Source organism: Phalangium opilio, unplaced genomic scaffold (genome assembly GCF_054372755.1).
Source record: "Phalangium opilio isolate 3A_F unplaced genomic scaffold, DU_Popi_V2 ptg000003l_1, whole genome shotgun sequence".
NCBI classification, from domain to species: Eukaryota; Metazoa; Arthropoda; class Arachnida; order Opiliones; family Phalangiidae; genus Phalangium; species Phalangium opilio.
In genome coordinates, this window is record NW_028324145.1 from 5,993,826 (window position 1) to 6,016,398 (window position 22,573).

Genomic DNA, 22,573 nt, shown 5'->3' on the forward strand with positions numbered 1-22,573 from the left:
TGATTTATAACAACTATTAATTATTATATAAAAAAGACTTGGTTTGCCCAAGCCATAAAAACAAAAGGATAAGAGTTTTTCCAGTTGTCTGAAGCGCGGATATTTTTTCTATTGAATTTTAAAGACAATCCGTATTTTACTACTCTTTAGAATTTAATTCAATCACCTGATTTTACTGCTAATGGACTAGTTTCCTAAAAATTAATTGAAATAAAAAAATTACTTATCTCAGATTTTTCAACAACAATTCCATTTTCCTGAAACATTTTATCATGAATTTTTTTTTCTTTTCAATGGAGAACGTACTTTAATTTTCAAATAATATTCTCATTAATTATGTATTATATGCGGTCTTTTCGAATACAAAAGGGGGCTGTTATCACCTTTCTTATATTTGATAAAGAGGTTCGTTTCTTCTTTAAGCACAGTCACAATTATTGAACTGTGTATATCAGTACTTGTGGGGAAGATTTTAGAAGTGTTGGTTGAGTTTACACGATATCCCTCAAAATAATAAATGCATGATTAAATGTTTCAGGAAAATGGAATTGTTGTTGAAAAATCTGAGATAAGTAATTATTTTATTTCAATTAATTTTTAGGAAACTAGTCCATTAGCAGTAAAATCAGGTGATTGAATTAAATTCTAAAGAGTAGTAAAATACGGATTGTCTTTAAAATTCAATAGAAAAAATATCCGCGCTTCAGACAACTGGAAAAACTCTTATCCTTTTGTTTTTATGGCTTGGGCAAACCAAGTCTTTTTTATATAATATCTGTTCCTTCAGCCTTAATTTGTATTAATCTATTATAAAAATAATAATATGCTTGTCAAACGTCATTAATTCGATGTTCCAGTTGGCTCACTCCAAGTGCCTCTCATTATTTTATGGGAAAGATTAAAATTTTAAATCATTTGGCAGGGAAGTGGTAAATTAATTCACAATTGGTAGAAGGGTGGTAAATTAATTCACCATAGATAGGCGGGTGGTAACTTATTTCACACAAAAAGGCGGTTGGTGGCTCAATTAAGTTTAGTTGACCTTTTTGTATAGGTTTAAAAAAACGTTATTTCTAAACCACGCGCCTATTTCATTGAAAGTTTGTTATTTAAGGATTTTCCCTTTTATATACTAAGATTCTTCATCAAAAATAGACAACGCGGTTTCCAAGACTCGAACCTGCAATGTTTTGCCTCGAATGCAAACGCGTTATCCATTACGCCACAAGCCCGTATTTCGTGACAAAAAAATTATCCAAACATTGTATTTATAGGATTATATCATTTATGTCGAATAAAAGATCTGTTAAAATAAACACCGAGCTTGCCAGGACTCGAACCTGCAATGTTTTGCCTCGAATGCAAACGCGTTATCCATTATGCCACAAGCCCGTATTTCGCAACAAAAAAATTATCCAAACATTGTATTTATAGGATTATTTCATTTATGTTGAATAAAAGATCTGTAAAAATAAACCTCCGAGCTTGCCAGGACATGAACCTGCAATCTTCTGCTCCATAGGCAGACGCGTTATCCTATGCGCCACAAACCCGACGAAGGCTGAATAAAATGATACGCAAACAGTGTAATATATGTAACGGTTTTACCATGATTTATAAATTAATTAAAATAAAATACTTAGAATTAATTGTTCTTAATCAAACTTCAGAAGTTCAACACTCAATAGTTGCTTGATAATTCAAAAGTGTTCCGAACCTTAACTTCGAAGTAGTTTCTGAGTTATTCGATGGAGTGGACCACCAAAAATCCCATGCTTTTTCTATGGGACGCTAAGCCTAAAATCTGTGAATTATTTCTTTAACATTACGGGAGGGTGTGGGTTCTTATCTAGAAGGGCCTACCGGCCCTCTAGAATTTTTAAAAGTTAGAACAACACCAATAATGAAGGAAGTACTCACTAAGGTACGAGGTTTTTATATAAACTATAAAAAACAATGTACTAAATTTTACCAGGAATATTGAACTAAAGGAGTCGATAAAAAGCTCAAATTTATATGGCACACGTCATTGTTGCTATAGTTGAATATTCATATAAATATTTAATATATTCACGTTTCTTACAATACCGGTTTCTTCATTACCCTTATCGAAAAACTGTCCGTGATATTTTTTCCCCCTCCTGGAGGCTGGACCAAAGAGGAAAAATTTAATTTTTCATTCGCGATGTTAATGTAAAAGCGAGTAGACGTACGCCGTCATTCGGGATGTTTAACCTTCTCATCAACATGCAAGAACTTTTGGTGCTGTTATCAGCAGCAATTTGCGGTTACATTGTGATTTTAATGATGATATGGAAATTTATTTGGTTCGGTCCTAAATACTTCAAAGCGCGGACGCGACTCAATCAACCGGCCTGTATGACCGACCCAAAATTAGGTAGACATTTGGTGGTGTCTTTGCGAAAAGCGAAACTACATTGCGTTGAAAATACAAATAAAGAATCCTCGGAACAATTACCATTGATGTTATTACTACACGGTTTTCCCGAATTTTGGTTTTCTTGGAGACATCAATTGAAGGAGTTTAAAAATGAATACAAGTAGGGAAATTTTTGCTTATTGTTAAATAAACCCTTGCTAATTAAATACCCTTTTCCAGAGTTGTAGCTGTCGATTTGAGAGGATTTGGATTTTCAGAAAAACCTGAGATTCAAAAAGCGTACAGTCGTGAATTGATAGTTGAAGACATTAAGGAACTAATAGACGTTTTGGGTGAGAGAAATTTCTAAGTTCCATTTTATGAATCCACTCTTTCTGGCATCTGAAACTTAATATTCGATACCAAGGTCACGATTCTAAGAAAACCGTCTTAGTCGGACACGACTGGGGGGGAGCCATTGCTTGTTCCGTGGCCTCCCGCTATCCTAATCTCGTGGACCGATTGGTCCTAGTAAATACTCCTCATCCACGCGCCCTAGAAGAGGCGCTAGTCGGCTTTAACTGGCTGCAATGGTTACGTAGTTGGCATCTCATATTCTTCCTTTTGCCTTATCTACCCGAATGGGTCCTACGAATGGATGACGTTGGTGTCTTAGACGACCTTTTTCAGACTGTCTCTGAAGTCTGCAGCGAACAGGAGCTAGAAGCTTACAAGTACATTTATAGTCAACCCGGAGCCTTCACGCCGCCTCTAAACTACTACAGAATGGCTTTTTGGGATTATTTCAAAGACCTGAAAAGTGGTGCTACGCGTTCCATGGATTACGTGGGGGATACGGTACCTACTCTCATGATTTGGGGTGAAAAGGATTATATCTACCAGGCTGAAACCGCCAAACAATCTAGAAGGTTCATAGAAAAATTAAAAATTGAATTTGTACCCAATATTGGTCATTGGATTCATATGGAATCTCCAACTAAATTTAACGCGATTCTCAAAGACTTTCTCAACGACTCTTAAAGTAGTTTTGAGGCTAGGAGGATTGATACCATTTACACCAGGAGGCCCGGCTACTTTGCGGACATAGCCTGGCCTCCTGGTGTAAATGGTATCAATCCTCCTAGTCTGAAAACTATGTCTACTTTCCCTTCACAAATTGAAAGCTTAATTAAAGGTTTTTTGCGTACTTTTTATACAATACAATCGTACAAATTGTGTTTGAATTATTATGACTTTAATTGTAAGTCATATGACTTAGGGTTGAGATAAGCTTCGTGTATTATTTACGAAGTGGGGGGGGGGGAAAGGTGTGAACTTACACTACCGGACATTTTTACAAACATCACTTTGTGTGACATCTCTTAGAAATGTCACGTGTTACACATTCTGAGTTTCTTTCACTCAAATACTCATTTAGTTTATATTATATATTCTTTTTTTTTTGTCAACATCCCCAGCCAGGGAAGCTATACATCAACCATCAAATGATATGTTTAAGTCTGATATTTTCTGGGATTAATATATACTTTGTTGGTAAAAGCGCGTACCCATAAGTTTAAAGGTAGTCATATGAGACACATTCACACCACAGATTCCCGCGTCAAATCGTAACGGTTAGAACCCTTTTCTATTCATTTATTACCACAAAAACTGTAGTGTGATCGCGTCTCGTTAAAATGAAAAATTAATTAAGTCACTGTAGCGTTCGGGATGATTCATTCTTCGATCATTTTGATTGAAGATTCAGCAGTTAAATATTTTGTAAGAAAAAGTATACAAAGGAAGATGAAGAAATTCAGAGGCAGAGAAAACTGTTCACTTTTGTTTGTTAGTTACTTCATAAAACCCGGATTGGATGCCATGATAGTTTCTCCTCCCCTTAATGGACGATAGTAGCTCCCCTGGTTGTCAAATTGTCAGATGTTGGGCAGCCTGTAGCCTCCGTTACCTCCTACACCGCCTCCTCCCCCTCCCCCGTTGTTTCCGTGAGGTCCGGTCGACCTGGACAACAGTTTTTGCTCGTGACTATTCCCGGACAACATAGAATTATTAGGGCCCAAAGGCGGATGAAGCGTGTGATGGTGAGTGGCTAGCTGAGGGAGAAGAGTTTGTTGACTCCCGTATTGCGAGTTGCCCTGTATGTGGTCAAGAAATAGTTAGTCTTTAACATTATCAATTAATCGATAATAATTACTTTAGACTTTTCTCTGCGTAATCTAATTTGTATGTCATCATCGTGATCGGGAAGTTTTAAGTTCCCAAGATAGGGATGTCGAAGTAATTGCTCGCACGTGGCCCTTCTTTGTGGTTCCTTGTCCAAACATCGCTTCAAGAAGTCAATCCCGATGTCGTCAATGGTTTTGGGTATTTTGCTTTCCAAGGTTTCCATTACTTCCGGTTCAGGAATGGAAACTCCGGCAAAAAAATCGTTGGATTTGAAAATATGCATGTGTCTTGGTATTAAGTCACCTGTTTTAGGTTACGAATGTCAGTTATCGTAGTAGGCAGGGAGGTTTTTGCAAACAAAACTAACCAATTGTTCGTCTTATGAGGTAAAGTTGATCAACATCGGACTTTCCCGGCCACAAAGCCTCGCCTCTCATTAGTTCGGCCGTGACGCAACCAATGGCCCAGACGTCAACGGCAGGACCGTATTGAGTATCACCGACCAGTAGTTCCGGTGCCCGGTACCAACGCGTTGCTACGTAATCTGTATAATTCTCTCCGGGACCTACGCAAAAAACGTGTAAACCATTTATTTGGCTACAGTTTCCAATCGATGTCTTATAAAACTTACTAATTGTCCTCGCGAACCCGAAATCGCATAACTTAACGACCCCGTCTTTTGTCAAGAGGATGTTTTCGGGTTTGACATCTCTATGAATGCACTATAGAATAGACGAGACTTTGGCGTGAAAAAATAGGCCAAAATAGACACACTTACATTGTGCTGATGACAGAAACTAACGGCTTGTAGTGTTTGGTACACTATTCTTTTGGACATTTGCTCGGGAACTCTAATAGATAACGAATTTCATTATCGCTTGTTTATTGATAGCTGATTTAATTCAACTTATGTCTGATCATAGCGCGAACTAACTATGAAAGAGGGATACAAAGAGAGGGGAGCCCGCAAACAAAAGATGGCTCGCGCTTTAATCAGACATAAAGCAATCTACATAACAGTTACCCTTTGGGATGTTTCTCTAAAATATCTAAGACAGTGTGTTCGCAATACTCAAAAACGAGATGAAGTTTACGCTTCCGTCGGAAAACTTCCAGTAAATTCACCAAGTTTGGATGTTTTAATTGCTGTTAAGTTTATTAACCACTTTAGAAGATTTTCTAGCAGCTCACACCAAATTATCTACTTCCAATTAAAAACAAAACGGACTATACCTTAAGCATCCTGATTTCTCTTAAGGCTATCTTTTTGATAAGAGGGTCATCTTCCGTTTCGACGTACTTCTTGACCGCGACAAGTTGATTCGTTTCTCTATGACGACATTTGAACACGACCCCGTAAGATCCCTCCCCGATCTTTGATATCTTCTCATATTTTTCCATGGCTAATACGACATTGTTGCTATTGGATCGAGATTTTCTAGATTTCAAGTGAAAAACTGTCTTAGTCTAGACTGTCCGTCGTAATTCATGTTAGGTTAATCCATCCGAAAACTCGGGTCACGGACATTCAACCGCGAGAAAGATACCTAAGAGACTTCAATCTAAACTACGCCTTAGGTTTAACCTCAATTTAGACCTTAGATCAGGCTTTACGATACATTTAAGGCGGAATAAACCATGGCTAGTGGGACTTATCAAAATCACACACTGGGGAACAGTCAATTTTATTTTTAGGATTTAGGAAACGTTTTCTGTGTACTTATTTGGTTGCCATGGTTACCTAAGGTCTACAATCATTTATGACGTTTGTAACCCCCTTCTCCCCTATTCTCTATGGGGGGTTCTAGGAAGTAATGTTTCTAGCTCAAAGTGAAGCTGAATGTCGTGTCAACCGCGTAATCTTTTAGTCCAAAACTAAACCCAATTTGACTACAAAGTTTCACTCTCTCTTGTTAAAAGGTCTAAGTATCATTTTGATGTCAAAATCGAAACCGGTATATAACAACACTGTATAGGGTTTTAAGGTACATGAATTTGTAATGATTTTTCCGGAAACTAATTATGAAAGGATTTCTTTATAAAAAGAAAATTGAGATCTTTAATCTAGAATTATAAGCAAGAGGCCAGTGCCCTTTTTTTTCTTTCTTGAAACCCCTCCCCTTTCTTAAACGCCCCCCAAAACATAATAATATAAAAAATATAGGGTTATTTAGTAGTAAAAGAAAAAATTGTAAAGAATAATGACGCATGCGTTAAGAATATTTTATTCTGAAGATTTTTGTAAGTTTTCTTTATACTGAAATATTTTAGAAGATTTATGGGGTGTACTAATTTCTTCACTCCTTTCATGAATATTGAATTGCTTACGAGTCGTGTAGAACTGTAGAATAAGGCTACGTGGCTTAAACACAAATGAACTACACACTGTCAGACGTTTCGTTAATATCTACTACCTCATAAAAATCAAATGAAATTGATTAAGTTGAGTTTTTTAGAGGATAGGGTGCTGCTAGGTGAAGAATTTAGGACCTTATCATTACTATACACTTTTGTATATATCAGTTCGATATTCTTTGAAAGATTGTATAAATTCTCAATACCTAAGTAGTCAACTTACCTGGCTGCGAGTAGGGTTTTTGCGTTTTCCAATAACACTTTCTTCCGTCCGACAATCAACATTTCCCCCAAAGGATCAACGGCCATATCCCCCACATTGCTGACGCTGCGGGGTTCCAAAAACGGTCCCCAAACATGAATTCGAAAAAACTTTCGGCAACGCTTAAACCCTCAAAAATGGACTGACATACTCTCTAAAAGATTCTCTTCCGTTTTACGGTTGGTTTTACACTATTTTTAAACGTTTCTCGATAGAGTTTCCCGTGATATGATCAATATTAGGTTTTTGGCGTCCACATATAGCGACGCCCCAGAAACTGGGGGGTTGGATCGGATGAAAGGTGTGGTACCCCTCTCTTTTTCCTAGTTTCCACTCAAGAGGAAAAGCTCTCGATTTTTGTTTTGTTCCCGGAGCACAAGAGAGCGAGCGAGCGAGAGAGAGAGAGAGAGAATTGCAATTATGAAAATGATTCCATGTAGACGCGCGATTATACTTGCATACACGTAAAAGGTTTTTCAAAGGCGAAAAATCTACATACATTTTCGTGCAATCCAATAATTAGGCGCGAAACTAAGGTACACGCGGATTATTTATAAACCAGCTGGTCACTTATGGCGGGAAATGTACCCCGTCTCTGATTGGTCCCTTTTTCGTAGTAGGTTAAGGAAAATATATCAATTTCAACAAACAAACATTTTTATTTAATCTATTTGCGTAATTATTTCAAATACAAAATATTTATTTTTTTCCTAGGGTTTATTAATAGATGCTAATTAATAACATAACAAAAATATACTTAAGTGCTGTATTTTGGCAACAGCTAGATCATATTATCATTTTCTATCTAAATATGTAAGCCACTATTAGGCAGATGGGTAACCAATTCCTACGGTATGGCCGACGTGTTCATCGGCGGTCAAACACTTGACCAGAATTTCGGCCAAATCATATTTTGAAATGACGCGATTAACCGGGGCATCGTTTACCATTTTGTAATCTCCTCTGGCGGGTTCTTCCGAAATATGGGGAGGGAATACGGCTACCCATTGGCGATCGCTATCCTTCAAGACCTTGACCATTCGTTCGTGGTCAACAGTTAATGGAAGGAATTGCGGTGGAACCTTAGCTCGGTCCCAGAATAAAAAGGCTGCAAGTGTAAAACGTCTAAAAGTTAAAACTTGAAGATTTAAGCTTAACAACATTAAAGAAAAAACTGTACAAGAAACGCAGCAGGAAATACGTTGAACGCCATTATTCTTCATGGCTTCTACAATGTTACTTGTCCCTTCAGACATGACGGTTGTCGGGCCTAAAAAATTAGTTTTTATTGTTTAACTTCGGATCTTTGCGACGGAATAAATAGGGCCTAGGCCTACTTAGGTCATTTCTGGTTCCCAAAACAACGATGACCCCGTCTTGACCTTTGACAGCTTTGTTCACGTCGTCTTTGTTTAAAACGTCCCCTTGAATTACATTAGCTGGTTTAACATCTTCAGGAAGTTTCTTAGGGTCACGGACAAAAGCGGTGACTTCGTAGCCTAAATATTTTAAATTAATGCCATTTTAATTAATTAATTAATTAATTCACAAATTAAATGTTTTATTTTTAATATGGTGTTTGAACTACAATGAAAACGCGCGCAAGAACCTTGAAGGAAAGCTTTCTTACAGGGTGAAAGCATCCCATGTATTTTCTACGAGCGCCTGTAGAAATGTTTTACCCGCCATACACCGCGGTTCAAGAGGAAGTGCGCATTTAGGGGCAATGATATTGCGCTTTTATGAGGAAAAATTTCAACACTTGTTTACGTAATCTTTATTTTCTCAAAGAAAAACGATTTATTTAATATAAAAATACAAATATTAATAACAATTATAAACCCTTTATATAGAAATATATCGTTTTATAGTCTTTAATCGGATTTATTCTCCTGTAAATTGGGGTGGTCTTTTTTCAATGAATGCCATGATTCCTTCAATTCTATCTTTTGTAGGTATTACACCATCGTAATACGCTTGTTCATAAGCCAGTCCCGAAGCTAGGTCAACTTCAATTCCTTTATTGATGGCTTTTTTAGCCATTCTAAGAGCGATTGGTCCATTTTGAGCAATTATTTTGGCAATCTCCAAACTCCTCAGAAAGCCAGCATCACCCTTTTCGTTTTGTGGTACCACATCGTTTACTAATCCAATTTTGAAGGCCTCTTCTCCATCCAGAACTTTTGCGGAAAAGATGAGTTGTTTGGCAATGGATGGTCCAACTATTCTGGGTAATCTTTGGGTACCTCCTGCTCCAGGAATTATACCCAGTCGGGTTTCAACTAGCCCCATTTTCGCCGAAGATGATGCGATTCTGATATCGCAAGCTAAGGCTAGCTCTAAACCCCCTCCTAATGCCGCTCCATCCATAGCAGCTATTGTTGGAGCTGGAAATTCTTGAAACTCTGATATCAAAGCTCGTCCTCTGGATACAGCTGGAGCAACTTCGTGTTCTTGCATCTTAGCACGCTCTTTTAAATCGGCTCCAGCGCAAAATATCCCAGGAACCATGCTCCGGACGATTATGGCTCTTATATCCTTTTCAAACTTCAGTTTCGATAGAGTCTCCTCAATTAACATAGCTATGTTTCTACCCAAAGCGTTTTTAGCTTTGGGTCTGTTGAAACCAATGACAACGATACCTTTAGTGTCGTCATCATTAAGGAAATCAACTTTCAACTCTTCCCTGTCTAATTTTGTTTCTAATAATGACGCAAATGACCGAACTTGAGTGTTGTTGCATTTAAATGGAACATTAAGATTTCTCGTTGTGATAGGGATTAAAACTTTACTCAAAACGCTAAAACTCTTCGTAATAAACATGATTTTTAGAGAAAAATAATTATCCTAAAATTGTTGTTACTAAGGCAAAAACTAAAGGCAAAACAACAAAACAGGCTTCTGTAATTTTGATCTAATCTGAAAATGACCTTAGAGACCACCCCACCACTTTGGCACGGTTGCTAATCTCTAACTGCCTCTGGAAAAATGTCTGTTATGCCCCCAAGTGGCGGAAATGATGAACCGTGAACGTAGGAAAAATTTCCGAGTGACATCTGTTATCGGAACTTAAAATAATTTTTCCTACCTTTTTTAATGGCTTCGGAAACCGTTGCCAAGCCAGTATTTCCAGTAGCGCCAAAAATAACTACTTTTTTAACGATTCCAGATGACATTTTTAATCCTTGAGAAATTATCTTTAACTAGTAGTTAATACTCAAATTAATTAACAATTTAACTGCGTTGAAAATAATGAAAATCGAGCGGCGAATAAACGGAGCACAAAACTGCAAAATCACACTCCCCGCTTGACTGACTCCCCCATTATTTCGTCTCCCCCATTTCGCTAGTTGCAACCCTAGTGCGCATGTCCGTATTCAGTAAATTTTTGCCACAGAAGTTCAGCGATTCGGTCATTTCGTCAAAGTGATCGTCGTAAACTCGTAATTAATGTGAATTAAATTGAAATTATTATCATTATTGGACATTTTAGGGAAATTTAGAAAGATATTTAGGTAAACTAGTATCCAGTTTGGGTAAATTTATCTAAATTCGCGAGTTTTATAGAAGTGAAATCGTGTTTTGGTGTACTTCTCTTTAACCCTTCGACTAGCTTAGGCTTAGCGCCTTCTGACTGACTGACTGGGAAACTGAAATCGACGGATCGGGATTCTTGAAGACAAGTTGAATCACGATCAGGTGTTTATTGTTTGCCTGTGGATTACTATTATAATTAAAATGTGAAGAAGGTAACGATGCAATCAGTGTAAATAGCCAAAACATTGCATCGTTTGGTTTTGTGTAACAAGGCTAATTTTATCAACATAATGAAAAGAAACATACAACAAGTTTAGCCCTTGCCAAGGCATTTCAAAAATTAAAAATTAGCATGGCTTCAGCGAATGCAATGGATAGTATCTCAAGGCGAAATCCCCAAGATGACTATGAACTTATACAAAGAGTTGGCAGTGGAACTTACGGTGATGTTTATAAGGTAATTCAACTTTTTTATTTGAAATTCTTTAGCTAGTTAAGCTTGGTTAAATTAATCTGATATGCAACTTAACGGATATGTTAAATTTGACATTTGTAAGGTTTCTATGCTCTACTATAAGTGTGCGTGACTGTAGCGATAGATATAAGGTTCCCAAACATTTTTATGGTTTTACAAGTGATAAACAGCCACACACAACCCCAAATTCCAAATAGATAGGTACCTTTAGCACTAGTAAACAAAGTGTATAACGATCCTATATGTCTATAATCTGTACTAAAGACACTTCTTGTTAAAATTTCAAAGATAGGGGATTGTTTATACTGTACACAAAGGCGAAATTCCAATTACCAAATACATAGTAACATAGCCGAGTACAAAACATGTACTTCAACATTTATCGTAGTCTATGGCCTCTGAAAATATTCAGCTGCAAAATCCAATAACCATTAGTCTCTGTATATTATTTAGCCATGGAAAAGCTCCCCATGCATAAAAAGAGCAGCTGTGTTTTGACCGTTGAGGATTTTTTTAGCTATGAAAAGCGTATAACCATTTTGGAACAAGCTTTTGTTAAAATCTCATTTGAAAAAATGGGTGGGTTATCTTATTTTAGTATTAGCAATGGATTTAAAGAAATAAATTCTTAATTTTTATTTAAACTTCATTCGTTCGTGATTCATTCTGCTTTCTTTTTTCATTGTATCGGCTTTTTAAAGCTAGCTATGTAATTAACATACAGGTGTTTTCCAGTGACGGTTTTTCTTTGCATCTGCTAGATAGGCTATCTACTATCCAAATTTCACGTTTTTTACCTGTCCCTCTCGAATTTATACCCTCCCTGTCTGTACTCTCTCAACGGATGAGAAGTTTTGCCCCGTGCTTGACCTCTAATGAGGAGGAACGTAGTAGTGTTACCAGTTGGAGAGTAGCTTGTATCATTTATATAAAAAAAAATAACTGGTTAAAAAATACTTGCTACTGAGGTTGCCCGCTCTTTATATTAATGAGATCATAATGAGATACCGGTCTTATTGTGTTTTTCCTCGCTTTATTTCTTAAATTAGTTAGAATGTGAATAATTTGACTTCATCTCCATTTTAAAAGATTTATTTATTTATTATTCCCTGCGGAAGTTAGTGTTAAAGGAAAGGTTCAGGTAATATAACATGATACCTTGAAAGAACGGACTTTTTCCAAAAATAAATGGTCTCTTATTACAAAATAATTAGCATTTAATTTGACTTAAAAACGAGGACTACTGCGCCGCCATTGCTTTAGTGGCGTCTGCTAGTCCGAACCTCTTACCCCTACAGAATTGGTTGAATTCTCACGCACTGAGAGGGGTAAGGTAGGTTCGATTTAGCAGACGCCACTAAACCAATGGCGGATGGCGCAGAGAAGTCCTCGTTTTTAAGACTGATTAAATGCTAATTATTTTGTAATAAGAGATCATTTATTTTTTTTAAATATTTAATTCTTTTTATATTTAGAAAAAGGCCGTTCTTTTAAGGTTTAATGTTATGTTATATGAACTTTTCGTTTAAATTAGATAATGACTTCATCTCCATTTTAAGAGATTTATGTATTTATTTATTTATTTATTTATTATTCCCTAAGATTGTAGATTATCGCGGAAGTTAGTGTTAATTAACATTATTTTTAAAGTCTTAATTTTGTTAATCTCGTTAATCTTTTAAAGAAAAGAGTAAATTTATATAAATATTAAGACACTACCCACTCAAAAATTTAGGAATGAGGAGCATATTTCCTGCTTCAAAACTAGCTCTTTATAAAATAATGTTTTTCAAAGTCTTTTAGCACATTGTTACGCTTATAATTTTTTTGGATCGTTTATCCTTGATTCAATTCAATTTCCATCCATAGGGAAATACAATCTTTGACATGTGTAGTAATGCGGCTGTATCCTAGACTATGGGGTTTTATTGTTGAAAATATATGTTACGCTCAAATAAATCTTTTCATTAAATCATCCTAGCTTTCCCCAAACAAAAAAATAATAATACATAATGCCGGTAAACTCTTTGTACTGAGGGTTAATGCGGTTCACTAATTTGCGAGTTAAGCATATTTTTTTTATATAAATTTTCACGATGAGCATGAACAAAAAAATGTGGTTAAAATTAGGTCATTGGTGCGAAAAACTAATTGAAATTTAATGTTCGTGAACAAAACAATTTTCCAACTTTTTACCTGATTTTCTTAAACGGAATAAGTTTAGAAAATGTGACTGTATACATTTGTAACCTAAGAAGGAAAGTTTAGGTTAACATTCCCAGAGAAATTTGGCTCATTCTTAGGCTGCAACTAAGTTTCGTTATAGTTAAAACAGGGTTCGTACTGAACCTGGTTAAGTCAGGGATTTGGAAAATGGTGGAATAAGTCAGGGATTTAGCTTTTTCCAAAAACGTCATGGATACTAAGGTCTGGGATTTTGTTTGGTATGTCAAACCATGCTTTGATCAATGCTAAATATGGACCAGATGTGTGATGAAGTGGGCTCTGGTAAATACCTTAAAATGGTCGGGGATATTGTCAAAATTTCGTCAGGGATAAGCTGCAATTTCAATATAAAAATTTCGTCCAAACCCTGTAAAATGTATATTTCACGCAAAATTTCTGTAACGGAGTTTTTCTTTGATTTGTCGCGTCTAAAACGATGAAATCCGTTTTCTCTTTGTTATGTGTGCTTATAGGCAAGACGTTTGTCTACAGGCGAGCTTTCAGCTGTCAAAATCATCAAACTGGAGCCAGGTATGATTCGAACTTATTTGGTTGAACTTCAGATCTACCCCTTTGACAACTACCCTTCCGTGATAAATTGACCAGCTCTTATTGGTTCTAAGTTACGTAAGGTGATATTTTTATTCAAGGTGATGATTTTGCCATAATTCAACAAGAAATTTTGATGATGAAAGACTGTAGGCATCCTAATATTGTGGCCTATTTTGGAAGTTATTTGAGGTACGAACGAAGATATATTTCTAACCCTGACCTCTTGACACCCGCAAACACATTGAACCCCTTTTATGCCCTACCTTTAAAATTTTATCTCGTTGTACTAGTATGTGGGTGATAGTTGATAGAAAAAAAAAATAAGTGAAAGTTGTTGTGGGATTCACCTTTAAAATTTTTACCGGCATTAGAAAGTCATTGACATTGAACTCAATTTCTTACGTAGGCGTGAGAAACTGTGGATATGCATGGAATATTGCGGAGGAGGCTCCCTACAAGATATTTATCACAGTATGTTAATAGATCACGCTCTTTTTTAAGCAATTAAAACTGGGGTACTAGTAGATTTTTATTAACCAGTTTCTTTTTAATTGCGATTGAATGTAACGCTCTTCCGAAGAAGTTTTAGTTGTAATTGTATTATTTTAGTTACCGGTCCTCTGACGGAACCTCAAATAGCTTACGTATGTCGAGAGACGTTAAAAGGCCTCAACTACTTGCATAGTATGGGTAAAATGCATCGAGATGTAAAGGGGGCCAATATTTTGCTCATGGAGGATGGGAGTGTTAAATTAGGTAGGGTTTAATCTGTGGTTAACGGACTTCTAGATTTAATCTCCTCGATTACTTATGTCTTAGCGGACTTTGGGGTATCTGCTCAAATTACTGCTACAATTAATAAAAGAAAGTCTTTCATCGGAACTCCTTATTGGTACGTTAGACCGTTAGTGTTCCCTTGTGTAGATTGAGGTTTAATAAAGGTGATGACAATAGGATGGCTCCGGAAGTAGCGGCTGTTGAAAGGAAAGGTGGCTACAATCAACAGTGTGATATTTGGGCTGTTGGAGTTACCGCTATCGAGTTAGCGGAACTTCAACCGCCCATGTTTGACTTGCATCCCATGAGGGCTTTGTTTATCATGTCAAAGTCGGGTTTCAAGCCACCAACATTAAAAGACAAGGGGAAATGGACTCCCAACTTTCATCACTTTGTAAAAGTCGCTCTAACCAAAAATCCCAAGAAACGGCCATCAGCCGAAAGACTCTTACTGGTAAATGTTGTTTTGTAGTTCAGTATAACGCTCGTTACAATTTTCCGCCAATAACGGCTTTCTTTTGACAAAATTAGCACCCTTTTCTACAAGGGGAGCATATCAATAAAAGGCTTGCCAAAGAAATGTTAGATAAGGTTAGCAATCCTCACCACAACTATTTGGATCTTGATCCAGACGAAGAGGGGGTAAGAATTTTAGTTACCAGTCATGTTTTTGCTATGGTTATCGTTAAGTAATATTAATTTCGGTGGCAATTCTCGTCTCGTTTTAAGGTCTTGCCAAATGTTCCACAACGAATCGCCTCAAAACGTTCTGCCAGGTGTAAACAGAGAACGAGATCTGAAATCAACAGTAATTTATTTATTAATTTATTTGTATGGCCTATGTGGAAGCAAAACTCCATTTTTATCAGTTTTGTCGTGTTTTTTTGCGTGTTTTTATGTCATGGGAAATTAAGTAATGTTAGTTTGAGCTGAAGCCGACGTCAAAAATTAGCTAGATTGTAACACCAAAGTGCCTTATTAGTTTCATGGAGTGTTGCTTTTCATTTTGAAAATGTTCTCCAACGTATTGTCTTTCGTTAACGGTGACTAAAAATCCGCTTTTTCGTTGGTTTTTTTTTTTTTTTCTTCTTCTTCCCGTTTCAGTGGAAAGTGTAAATTTTGAACCTCCCCTTCTAACAGCTTTGTCCACAGCTACTGACCAAGTCACTGACCGGTGCGATGTTACTCAGGCGTGGGGGATATCAGAGGTTAATATTTGTCCTATCTTTAATCTACGTTACTTAAATTACCAACTCTGTCCGTTGTCCATTAAACCTAATTGTTAAATAATAATAATAAATCTGCAGGACACGGTGACCGATAACGGATATGATCTAGTTACAGCTTGGATGGAGCAAGATAATGACTCGGATGTTATCTACAAGTGAGTTTTGATTGTTTTTTTGTTTTTTAAACTATATCTTTGCGTTGAGTGAAAGATTCTTGAATGGAAGGTGATGTTATATTTTTAAAATGATCAGTTCAGTTCTACGTACATAAAAGAAAAGAAACTTTTTCTCATCGTCATGTCTTTTGTCTTTTTTTTTTCGTTTCCTTTCCATTGCTGCTTTGTAATTATTATTTAAACAAAATATCCAAAACAAAATATTTATTACTTAGGCGGAATCGAAGGTAAGAATCTCTATTGGTTTTGCTTAAAACTCAACTTGTTTTTGCCCCCGATAATAATTGGATTTAATTAGCGTTTTCATTGATTTTGAGTCGAGTGTACCTGGAATTGTATTTAATATAGAAAGGATAAAACTTGTTTCAACCATAGAAGGGGTTGTTTAATTTATTTTCCGTGTATGGCAACTTTAAATTTTTATTTAGATACGACCCCTTTTATCGTAGTAAGAGTTTTATCATTTTATAATACCAAGAAGCGATATCTAGTTTATTATTGGGAGAAGGTATAAGATGCCTAAGTATTCGCGCGCCATAGTCCCAGTCCCCCTTTCAAAATACAAAGGGGGACTTTAAAGGACGTCGGGCTATTTCGCCTCTCCTTAGTTAGAAAATACGTAATTTTCGTCATTCGCGTCGCGCTGACGTGTGTTTCCAAGAACCAATGAGATGCTGGTTGTAATTTAGAGGCGGGGATTAACTCCGGACCTACGTTTGGACTGGAGATAAAGCTGGAAATGTGGCGAGTTTACACCTTCTCCCTAATAAACTAGATATCACTTCTTGATAATGATAATACAATGTAGATTGAATGATGCACGAATGTTTGGTGTTTTAACCCGAATAACCCTAGTAACATACGCGATTTAACGTCTTGCCGAGATGTTTGGTGAATTTACGTGCGTGTACCTATAGCGTTTTATTTAGCTTTAGAAATAATAACATTTAGGTTAAGTTTTTGCGGTTATTTTTTTTTTTCGTATTATCTTTGGATGAAAGTGTTTTAACTCTATGATAATAATAATAATAATTGGAAACTAAGAAATTTTGATTTTGAAGTACGTACTTAACGAGGTTATTAAAAGGATTGAGGGTGTGAGATAAATTTGAAAGGGGTTTGAATACATTTATTTTTTGGGTGTCACCGTAGTTTAGATGGCACTAACCCTAACAGGATCGTAATTTAAAAGTGGGGGAGAAATTTGTATTACGAAAAAAAAATGTCCATTTTGTGCGGGAATATATATTAGCTATGGTGGCGTACTTAAGAGTTGCGATAGTGAAACGAGCGAAGAAATTGAAGCGAAATTTTCTGATGCCCTCAGGAGTTTACTGGAGGTGGTCGATCAAGAACTGAGACAAAGGTTGGTAAATGAGAGAGCCAAATACACGCTAGAAATAGAGAACTTCCCTCACTTCTCTCCCGTGACTGTGTCAACTTCCAGTGAACTGCCACCGCAAATAAACCAAAAAAAAAAAAATAATAAAGATTTGCCGGCTGAGTTTTTATTTTTTTTATATATATATATCTGAAACAACGTAGGGCGCTGACCTAGTAATCCTTCGCTTTTGACCAGACGAGAAGCAAATTTACTAATTTAACACCTTTAACCATTTCTGTACAGACCCATTAACCTAAACTATCTCTAATTTGATCTGGCTTTCGTATAGATTTCAATTTTTCTCTATTACTTCTTTCAATCCTTTTTTTTTTTTTTTTTTTAGAATGGGGTTGGTGGTTGGCATACTTTGTTTCTTAATTTTCTACAGTTCTTTTTCTAATCTATACTTTTGGTGTGATTTTTTTTGGTGACTTTTTTTAGTTTCTAAAAGGTCAATTAGTTCGATTTTATTTTAATTAATTCGTCCGTCCGTTATGAGCGTAAGGCAGTAATAGGCTTGGCTATATATATATATATATATATATATTAAGTCAAGACATATTTAAAAATATGAAATTTCTAAATGCTTCTGATTATTAAATGAATGGGATTTGAAAGAAAGTATTTTATTTCTAATCCCATTAATTATGGTAAATTTTTAATTAACCAATTTTTATTTGTTTCGGTTGCATGTTTGATGTGTCGATCACTGTGTGAATTATTTTTCATTATGATTTCGTCGTACAGTTTATCGTTTGAAACCCTTTATTTAACCCGTCAATATCGCATCAAACCTTTATATATCTTCCCATTTTGGTTTAGTTTTTCGTTTAATTATTATTATTATTTTGTTGCCTTCTATATTCTCGTGTTGATTTTTATCTGACGAACTTTCCTCTTTTTTCCTTCCTCTTCTTGCGTTGTTTATTTTTTGTTTGTTAGGGGCCATCCTCGAAGTTTGGCCGAATTTGAGGAGGATATTCAATTTAGCCAACAGTAAGTTTTTTGTCGCTTATCGTTAGATCGGCAGTCGCTATTTACCCTTTGTTTGGCCGCTTTTTCATCTATTTCTCGAAGAAACCTATTTGTAATTTTAACTTTTTCTATCTGTTCAAAAGAGCCACGCTTCCCGTTGAAAGGCCAGCGTCTAGCAGCGCGATTTCATCCGAAAAGGTGATTATTGTTCCCGCTTTGTAGTATTTTTAACTATAACCTCTTAGTAACGGGGACAGGTGAAATATCGAGTTAATTTTTTTTTGCCTGTTTGGACTAAGAGGAAGATAAATTTGTTCTAAAAACACAATTAGTCTTTAAGATTGTCAAATAGATTTTGTCAATCTTAAGTTATCAGATTTAGAATACAATATGGTCCTAAAAATTCATCGGTACGTAATTTAGAATCATCTGGAACTCTTGTCAAATGGACATCATGTTAGAGGTCGGTCACCGCCTAACGGTTCTTCTAGAAATGTCAGCGGGAGAGGGCAAAATAGGAATAGGCATTCGGGATCCGATATTGAATACTACGACGCTGAAGCCGGGGATGATAGTCACGATGTTCCGACTCCGCCACCTCCACCAATTTCATCAACTTTTATGGACGAAGTAGAAGACCCTAATGCTCCACCAGAAGCTCCTCCTAGACAGAAGGAACGAAAGAAACATACCCCACCCGTTAGTGTCAAAATTTTACCACTCGTTTTACGATAGTAGACTCAGAAATTCAAACTAATCTAATGGTAACTATTAATTCATAGCGTCCTGTTAGTAACGGTCTCCCACCGACACCGAAAGTCCATGTAACTATCTCTTAATGTTGTAATTACTTCGTCGTATGGAACCCGTTGTTAAGCCCATTCTTTCTTTCTTTTTCTTTCTTCTCGAAGATGGGTGCTTGTTTTTCCAAAGTTTTTAACGGTTGTCCTCTTCGAATTCATTGTACCGCTAGTTGGATACACCCTGATACCAGAGGTAGTTAATTGTTAGCGACTGTTAAAAGAGATATAACGAAAGAGCTTACGCGATAAAACATTTTAGATCAACATATACTGTTTGGCTGCGAAGAAGGTATCTATACTCTTAACCTGAATGAACTGCATGACGCGTGTGTGGATCAACTTTATCCTAGAAGGACAACTTGGATGTTTGTCATTAAAGATGTTCTCATGACATTAACAGGTCAATCTGACATCTGTTTAGGAATTGAAACGTATTTAGGTTTTTGCTAGAAACGTACGCGTATTTGATTACAGGCAAAACACTTCAGTTGCATCGTCATGATCTTCTAGCTTTACACAGTCGTCAAACTCATAGGTTTTCTTTACCCATGAATAAAATTCCAGAAAGATTTGTTCCCAGGTTAATATTTGTAAAGTTTTTATCGAGAAACGTCTCTGAAAAGGTATTTTTATCAGGAAATATTCAACGACTACCAAAGTTCCGGATACGAAAGGATGTTTACGCTGTTGCGTTAGTCGCAATCCTTATAATGGCTACAAGTACTTGTGCGGTGCTATGCCGGGGGGTCTATTTTTAATGCAGTGGTACAATCCTTTGAACAAGTTTATGTTGTTGAAAACCTTCGATTGCATGATGCTACCTCCGAAATTGAAAGTCTTTGAGATGATTATCACACCCGATTTGGAATATCCGATGATTTGCGTGGGAGTCAGACGTGGTTACGAAAGAGGTCGAGATCTTAGATTGGATTTGATTAATCTGAATACTTCAGCCTGTTGGTTCCACGAAGATGATCGGGAAGAAGGAACGGAAACTGTGATTCCTCGTTATGATCAATTAAACGTGGTCAGTGTCACTCAGTTGGAAAAGGATAGCATACTCGTCTGTTACGATAGTAAGAGACATTCCTTCACAAAGTCTTAAGAGGAAATTTAACTAATTCTTAATTTTTCGTTCTTTTCCACTAAAGATTTAGTTAAAGTAGTAAATTTACAAGGTAAATTAAAGTCAAGCCGAAGACAACCTGCTGAATTGCACTTTGATTTTCCCGTGGAATCTATTGGTTGATACTTTTTTATTTACTATTTCTCTATCAGGGTTCGTACACGACCTGGAAAAGTCAGGGAAATTGAAAATGGGCCTAAAAGGTCAGGGAAAAGTCAGGGGAATTGAAAATGGGCCTAAAAGGTCAGGGAAATTGAAAATGGGCCTAAAAGGTCAGGGAAAAGTCAGGGAAATTAAAAATGGGCCTAAAAGGTCAGGGAAAAGTCAGGGAAATTGAAAATGGGCCTAAAAGGTCAGGGAAAAGTCAGGGAAATTGAAAATGGGCCTAAAAGGTCAGGGAAAAGTCAGGGAGATTGAAAATGGGCCTAAAAGGTCAGGGAAATTGAAAATGGGCCTAAAAGGTCAGGGAAAAGTTAGGGAAATTGAAAATGGGCCTAAAAGGTCAGGGAAATGTCAGGGAAAAATATATTGGTGGGAAATTGATAGTCTGGATAACAGTATAAGGGTGACCACAAAAGTGTTGTCTGAGACTTGAGCAGAACCCCAAATTCGCGGAGCTCGCTTCGCTCGCTCCGGTTATTTATGATTTACTTATGGTTAAATATAAACGAATTAATTGGCTTATCTTTATAACAATGACAACTCGTGCAAAAATGATTCGAGTGAATTTAGATTGGTTTTCATATATTTACGCCATATAAGTTATTGCATATGGTCAGGGAAATTTGTGGAATTTAGTCAGGGAAAACCTGGAAAAGTCAGGGAATTTCATTCCAAAAATTTTGTACGAACCCTGTCTATGCCTAAATATTTCCGCGGACAAAACTTATATCTTTCATTTTTCTTCTTCTCCCCCCTTTTTTTCTTTCAACACCTTCTGAAGTCTGTTTGACGGACTGTGTTTTAGCTTTTCATAAACACGGTATGCAAGGACGAAGCTTTAAGAACAACGAAGTGGTTCAAGAAATTAGCGATACTACTCGCGTTTTTCGACTTCTCGGTTCTGATAGGTAATTAATTAATTTAAAACTCAAAATCATATCATCTTTATTCATTTCATTCAAGTAAGATTAAATATTGATTAATATCATTTAAAAATATTTCCGTTCCGTTAAAGGGTCGTAACATTAGAAAGTCGACCAGTTGATGATGTTACCAGCCCTTCGAACTTGTACATTTTAGCTGGGCATGAAAACAGTTATTGAGATAAAAAACAAAAACACAAAAACAAGAAATAAATCACTTAAATTGATTCCTATATTTTAAAAAATTCCTCCTCCCCTTTGTCCCTGTCCCTGTCCCTTTCTCTTTTACCCCCCTTTCCCTTTTTGAAAGAAGCGATTACGTTTTACGTTTTAAGTTAAATTCGGAATCGTTAATCGAACCCAACTCCAAAAAAAAAACAATGTGTATAGGGAAAAAAAACTTTTTTTTTCTCATCTAGCCACTGTTATTTAAAGATAAAGATAAAGACAAAGAGAAGAAAAAGCTACCAATGACTATTCAATAGTCGTAATTTTTAATCCTATAATTTAGAAAAAGCAAGTGTTTTTATATAAAAAAGCGTGCTGCTTATTTAAATCTTTTTTTTTTTTTTCTTGCATTATTTAAACGGGGCTTTTGTAAATTTATTTGTTATTGCCAAAAAAATATATGAAATTAATTATGGAGATATTAAAATTTAATTATAAGAAATAAAAATAAAAATGCCAATTTAATATTTATTGGTAGCTTTTTTTTTTTTAATAAAAAAAATTTGAATTATTATGAGGCTTTGGCTGGACGAGATTATTTAAAAAAAAAATTAAAGATTTTTCTTCGTTTGTCGCCTGCGGATATAAAAGGAGTTTGTACATAGTTATTATATTATTAGTGCTCAATGAAATATTTCCAAAAAATGAAACAACTTTAAAAAAAAAACAACTTTAAAATCTGCATTGTATTTTTATTTATCCTGCCAATCCTGTTATAATAATAAAAACTTTGCTTTTGCGGATTTTTTAAAAATTATATACTTTTTTTTAAAGAAAAAAAGGTATTATTATAGTAGTTTCAAAATATGTATGGCG

At 36.0% G+C, this 22,573-nt stretch overlaps 5 protein-coding genes across 13 annotated transcripts; 2 read left to right on the forward strand and 3 right to left on the reverse strand.

Annotated features, from left to right (window-relative positions):
- The first annotated feature begins 1,881 nt into the window (after positions 1-1,881).
- On the forward strand, positions 1,882-3,476 carry LOC149717330 (epoxide hydrolase 4-like). The gene is made up of 3 exons (XM_089838158.1): positions 1,882-2,561; positions 2,621-2,733; positions 2,808-3,476. Exons 1-3 carry the CDS (start codon positions 2,227-2,229, stop codon positions 3,419-3,421), a joined length of 1,062 nt encoding a protein of 353 aa, XP_089694284.1. The 5' UTR covers positions 1,882-2,226; the 3' UTR covers positions 3,422-3,476.
- A 93-nt stretch (positions 3,477-3,569) lies between these two features.
- LOC149717331 (cyclin-dependent kinase-like 4) lies at positions 3,570-7,643 on the reverse strand. 2 transcript variants are annotated; one of them, XM_089838073.1, is made up of 8 exons: positions 7,146-7,640; positions 5,801-6,005; positions 5,592-5,713; positions 5,346-5,418; positions 5,199-5,289; positions 4,935-5,132; positions 4,596-4,870; positions 3,570-4,536 (listed from the first exon to the last, which is right to left on the reverse strand). In XM_089838073.1, the coding sequence occupies exons 1-8, from the start codon at positions 7,229-7,231 to the stop codon at positions 4,318-4,320; spliced, it is 1,269 nt and encodes a 422-aa protein (XP_089694199.1). In that variant the 5' UTR covers positions 7,232-7,640; the 3' UTR covers positions 3,570-4,317. The 2 variants fall into 2 exon arrangements, with proteins under 2 accessions (XP_089694199.1, XP_089694190.1); XM_089838064.1 differs by having other exon boundaries at positions 4,935-5,289; positions 7,146-7,643.
- A 180-nt stretch (positions 7,644-7,823) lies between these two features.
- LOC149717332 (flavin reductase (NADPH)) lies at positions 7,824-10,502 on the reverse strand. The gene is made up of 4 exons (XM_089838256.1): positions 10,273-10,502; positions 8,522-8,683; positions 8,365-8,454; positions 7,824-8,292 (listed from the first exon to the last, which is right to left on the reverse strand). The coding sequence occupies exons 1-4, from the start codon at positions 10,358-10,360 to the stop codon at positions 8,009-8,011; spliced, it is 624 nt and encodes a 207-aa protein (XP_089694382.1). The 5' UTR covers positions 10,361-10,502; the 3' UTR covers positions 7,824-8,008.
- Positions 8,946-10,251, reverse strand: LOC149717333 (methylglutaconyl-CoA hydratase, mitochondrial-like). Its single transcript, XM_089838203.1, has one exon. The coding sequence runs from the start codon at positions 10,005-10,007 to the stop codon at positions 9,069-9,071; it is 939 nt and encodes a 312-aa protein (XP_089694329.1). The 5' UTR covers positions 10,008-10,251; the 3' UTR covers positions 8,946-9,068.
- hppy (MAP4K3-like protein hppy) lies at positions 10,489-22,514 on the forward strand. Of its 8 annotated transcripts, none has more exons than XM_089837964.1 (23): positions 10,489-11,178; positions 13,896-13,953; positions 14,073-14,163; positions 14,381-14,445; positions 14,584-14,730; positions 14,794-14,866; positions 14,929-15,205; positions 15,283-15,393; positions 15,481-15,559; positions 15,856-15,959; positions 16,059-16,135; positions 17,409-17,522; positions 18,483-18,536; positions 18,659-18,713; positions 18,939-19,214; positions 19,298-19,339; positions 19,427-19,511; positions 19,578-19,718; positions 19,793-19,898; positions 19,955-20,394; positions 20,470-20,562; positions 21,388-21,514; positions 21,622-22,514. In XM_089837964.1, the coding sequence occupies exons 1-23, from the start codon at positions 11,074-11,076 to the stop codon at positions 21,707-21,709; spliced, it is 2,808 nt and encodes a 935-aa protein (XP_089694090.1). In that variant the 5' UTR covers positions 10,489-11,073; the 3' UTR covers positions 21,710-22,514. The 8 variants fall into 8 exon arrangements, with proteins under 8 accessions (XP_089694090.1, XP_089694114.1, XP_089694098.1 ...); XM_089837988.1 differs by having other exon boundaries at positions 17,484-17,522; XM_089837972.1 differs by having other exon boundaries at positions 15,892-15,959.
- Positions 22,515-22,573: the final 59 nt, after the last annotated feature.

Bases quoted from the DNA above. Each gene is read 5' to 3' on its own strand.
- LOC149717330 (XM_089838158.1), top strand. From the start codon at position 2,227: ATGTTTAACCTTCTCATCAACATGCAAGAACTTTTGGTGCTGTTATCA. The intron at 2,562-2,620 runs GTAGGGAAATTT...ACCCTTTTCCAG, and splicing joins GAGTTTAAAAATGAATACAA to AGTTGTAGCTGTCGATTTGA. The intron at 2,734-2,807 runs GTGAGAGAAATT...TTCGATACCAAG, and splicing joins GGAACTAATAGACGTTTTGG to GTCACGATTCTAAGAAAACC.
- LOC149717331 (XM_089838064.1), bottom strand. From the start codon at position 7,231: ATGGCCGTTGATCCTTTGGGGGAAATGTTGATTGTCGGACGGAAGAAA. The intron at 5,714-5,800 runs GTATAGTCCGTT...TAAACTTAACAG, and splicing joins GAGAAATCAGGATGCTTAAG to CAATTAAAACATCCAAACTT. The intron at 5,419-5,591 runs GTAACTGTTATG...GTTATCTATTAG, and splicing joins TTAGAGAAACATCCCAAAGG to AGTTCCCGAGCAAATGTCCA.
- LOC149717333 (XM_089838203.1), bottom strand. From the start codon at position 10,007: ATGTTTATTACGAAGAGTTTTAGCGTTTTGAGTAAAGTTTTAATCCCT.
- LOC149717332 (XM_089838256.1), bottom strand. From the start codon at position 10,360: ATGTCATCTGGAATCGTTAAAAAAGTAGTTATTTTTGGCGCTACTGGA. The intron at 8,455-8,521 runs GTAGGCCTAGGC...CTAATTTTTTAG, and splicing joins GGGAACCAGAAATGACCTAA to GCCCGACAACCGTCATGTCT. The intron at 8,293-8,364 runs GTACAGTTTTTT...TTACACTTGCAG, and splicing joins TATTTCCTGCTGCGTTTCTT to CCTTTTTATTCTGGGACCGA.
- hppy (XM_089837964.1), top strand. From the start codon at position 11,074: ATGGCTTCAGCGAATGCAATGGATAGTATCTCAAGGCGAAATCCCCAA. The intron at 18,714-18,938 runs GTGATTATTGTT...TACGTAATTTAG, and splicing joins GCGCGATTTCATCCGAAAAG to AATCATCTGGAACTCTTGTC. The intron at 19,719-19,792 runs GTCAATCTGACA...ATTTGATTACAG, and splicing joins TGTTCTCATGACATTAACAG to GCAAAACACTTCAGTTGCAT.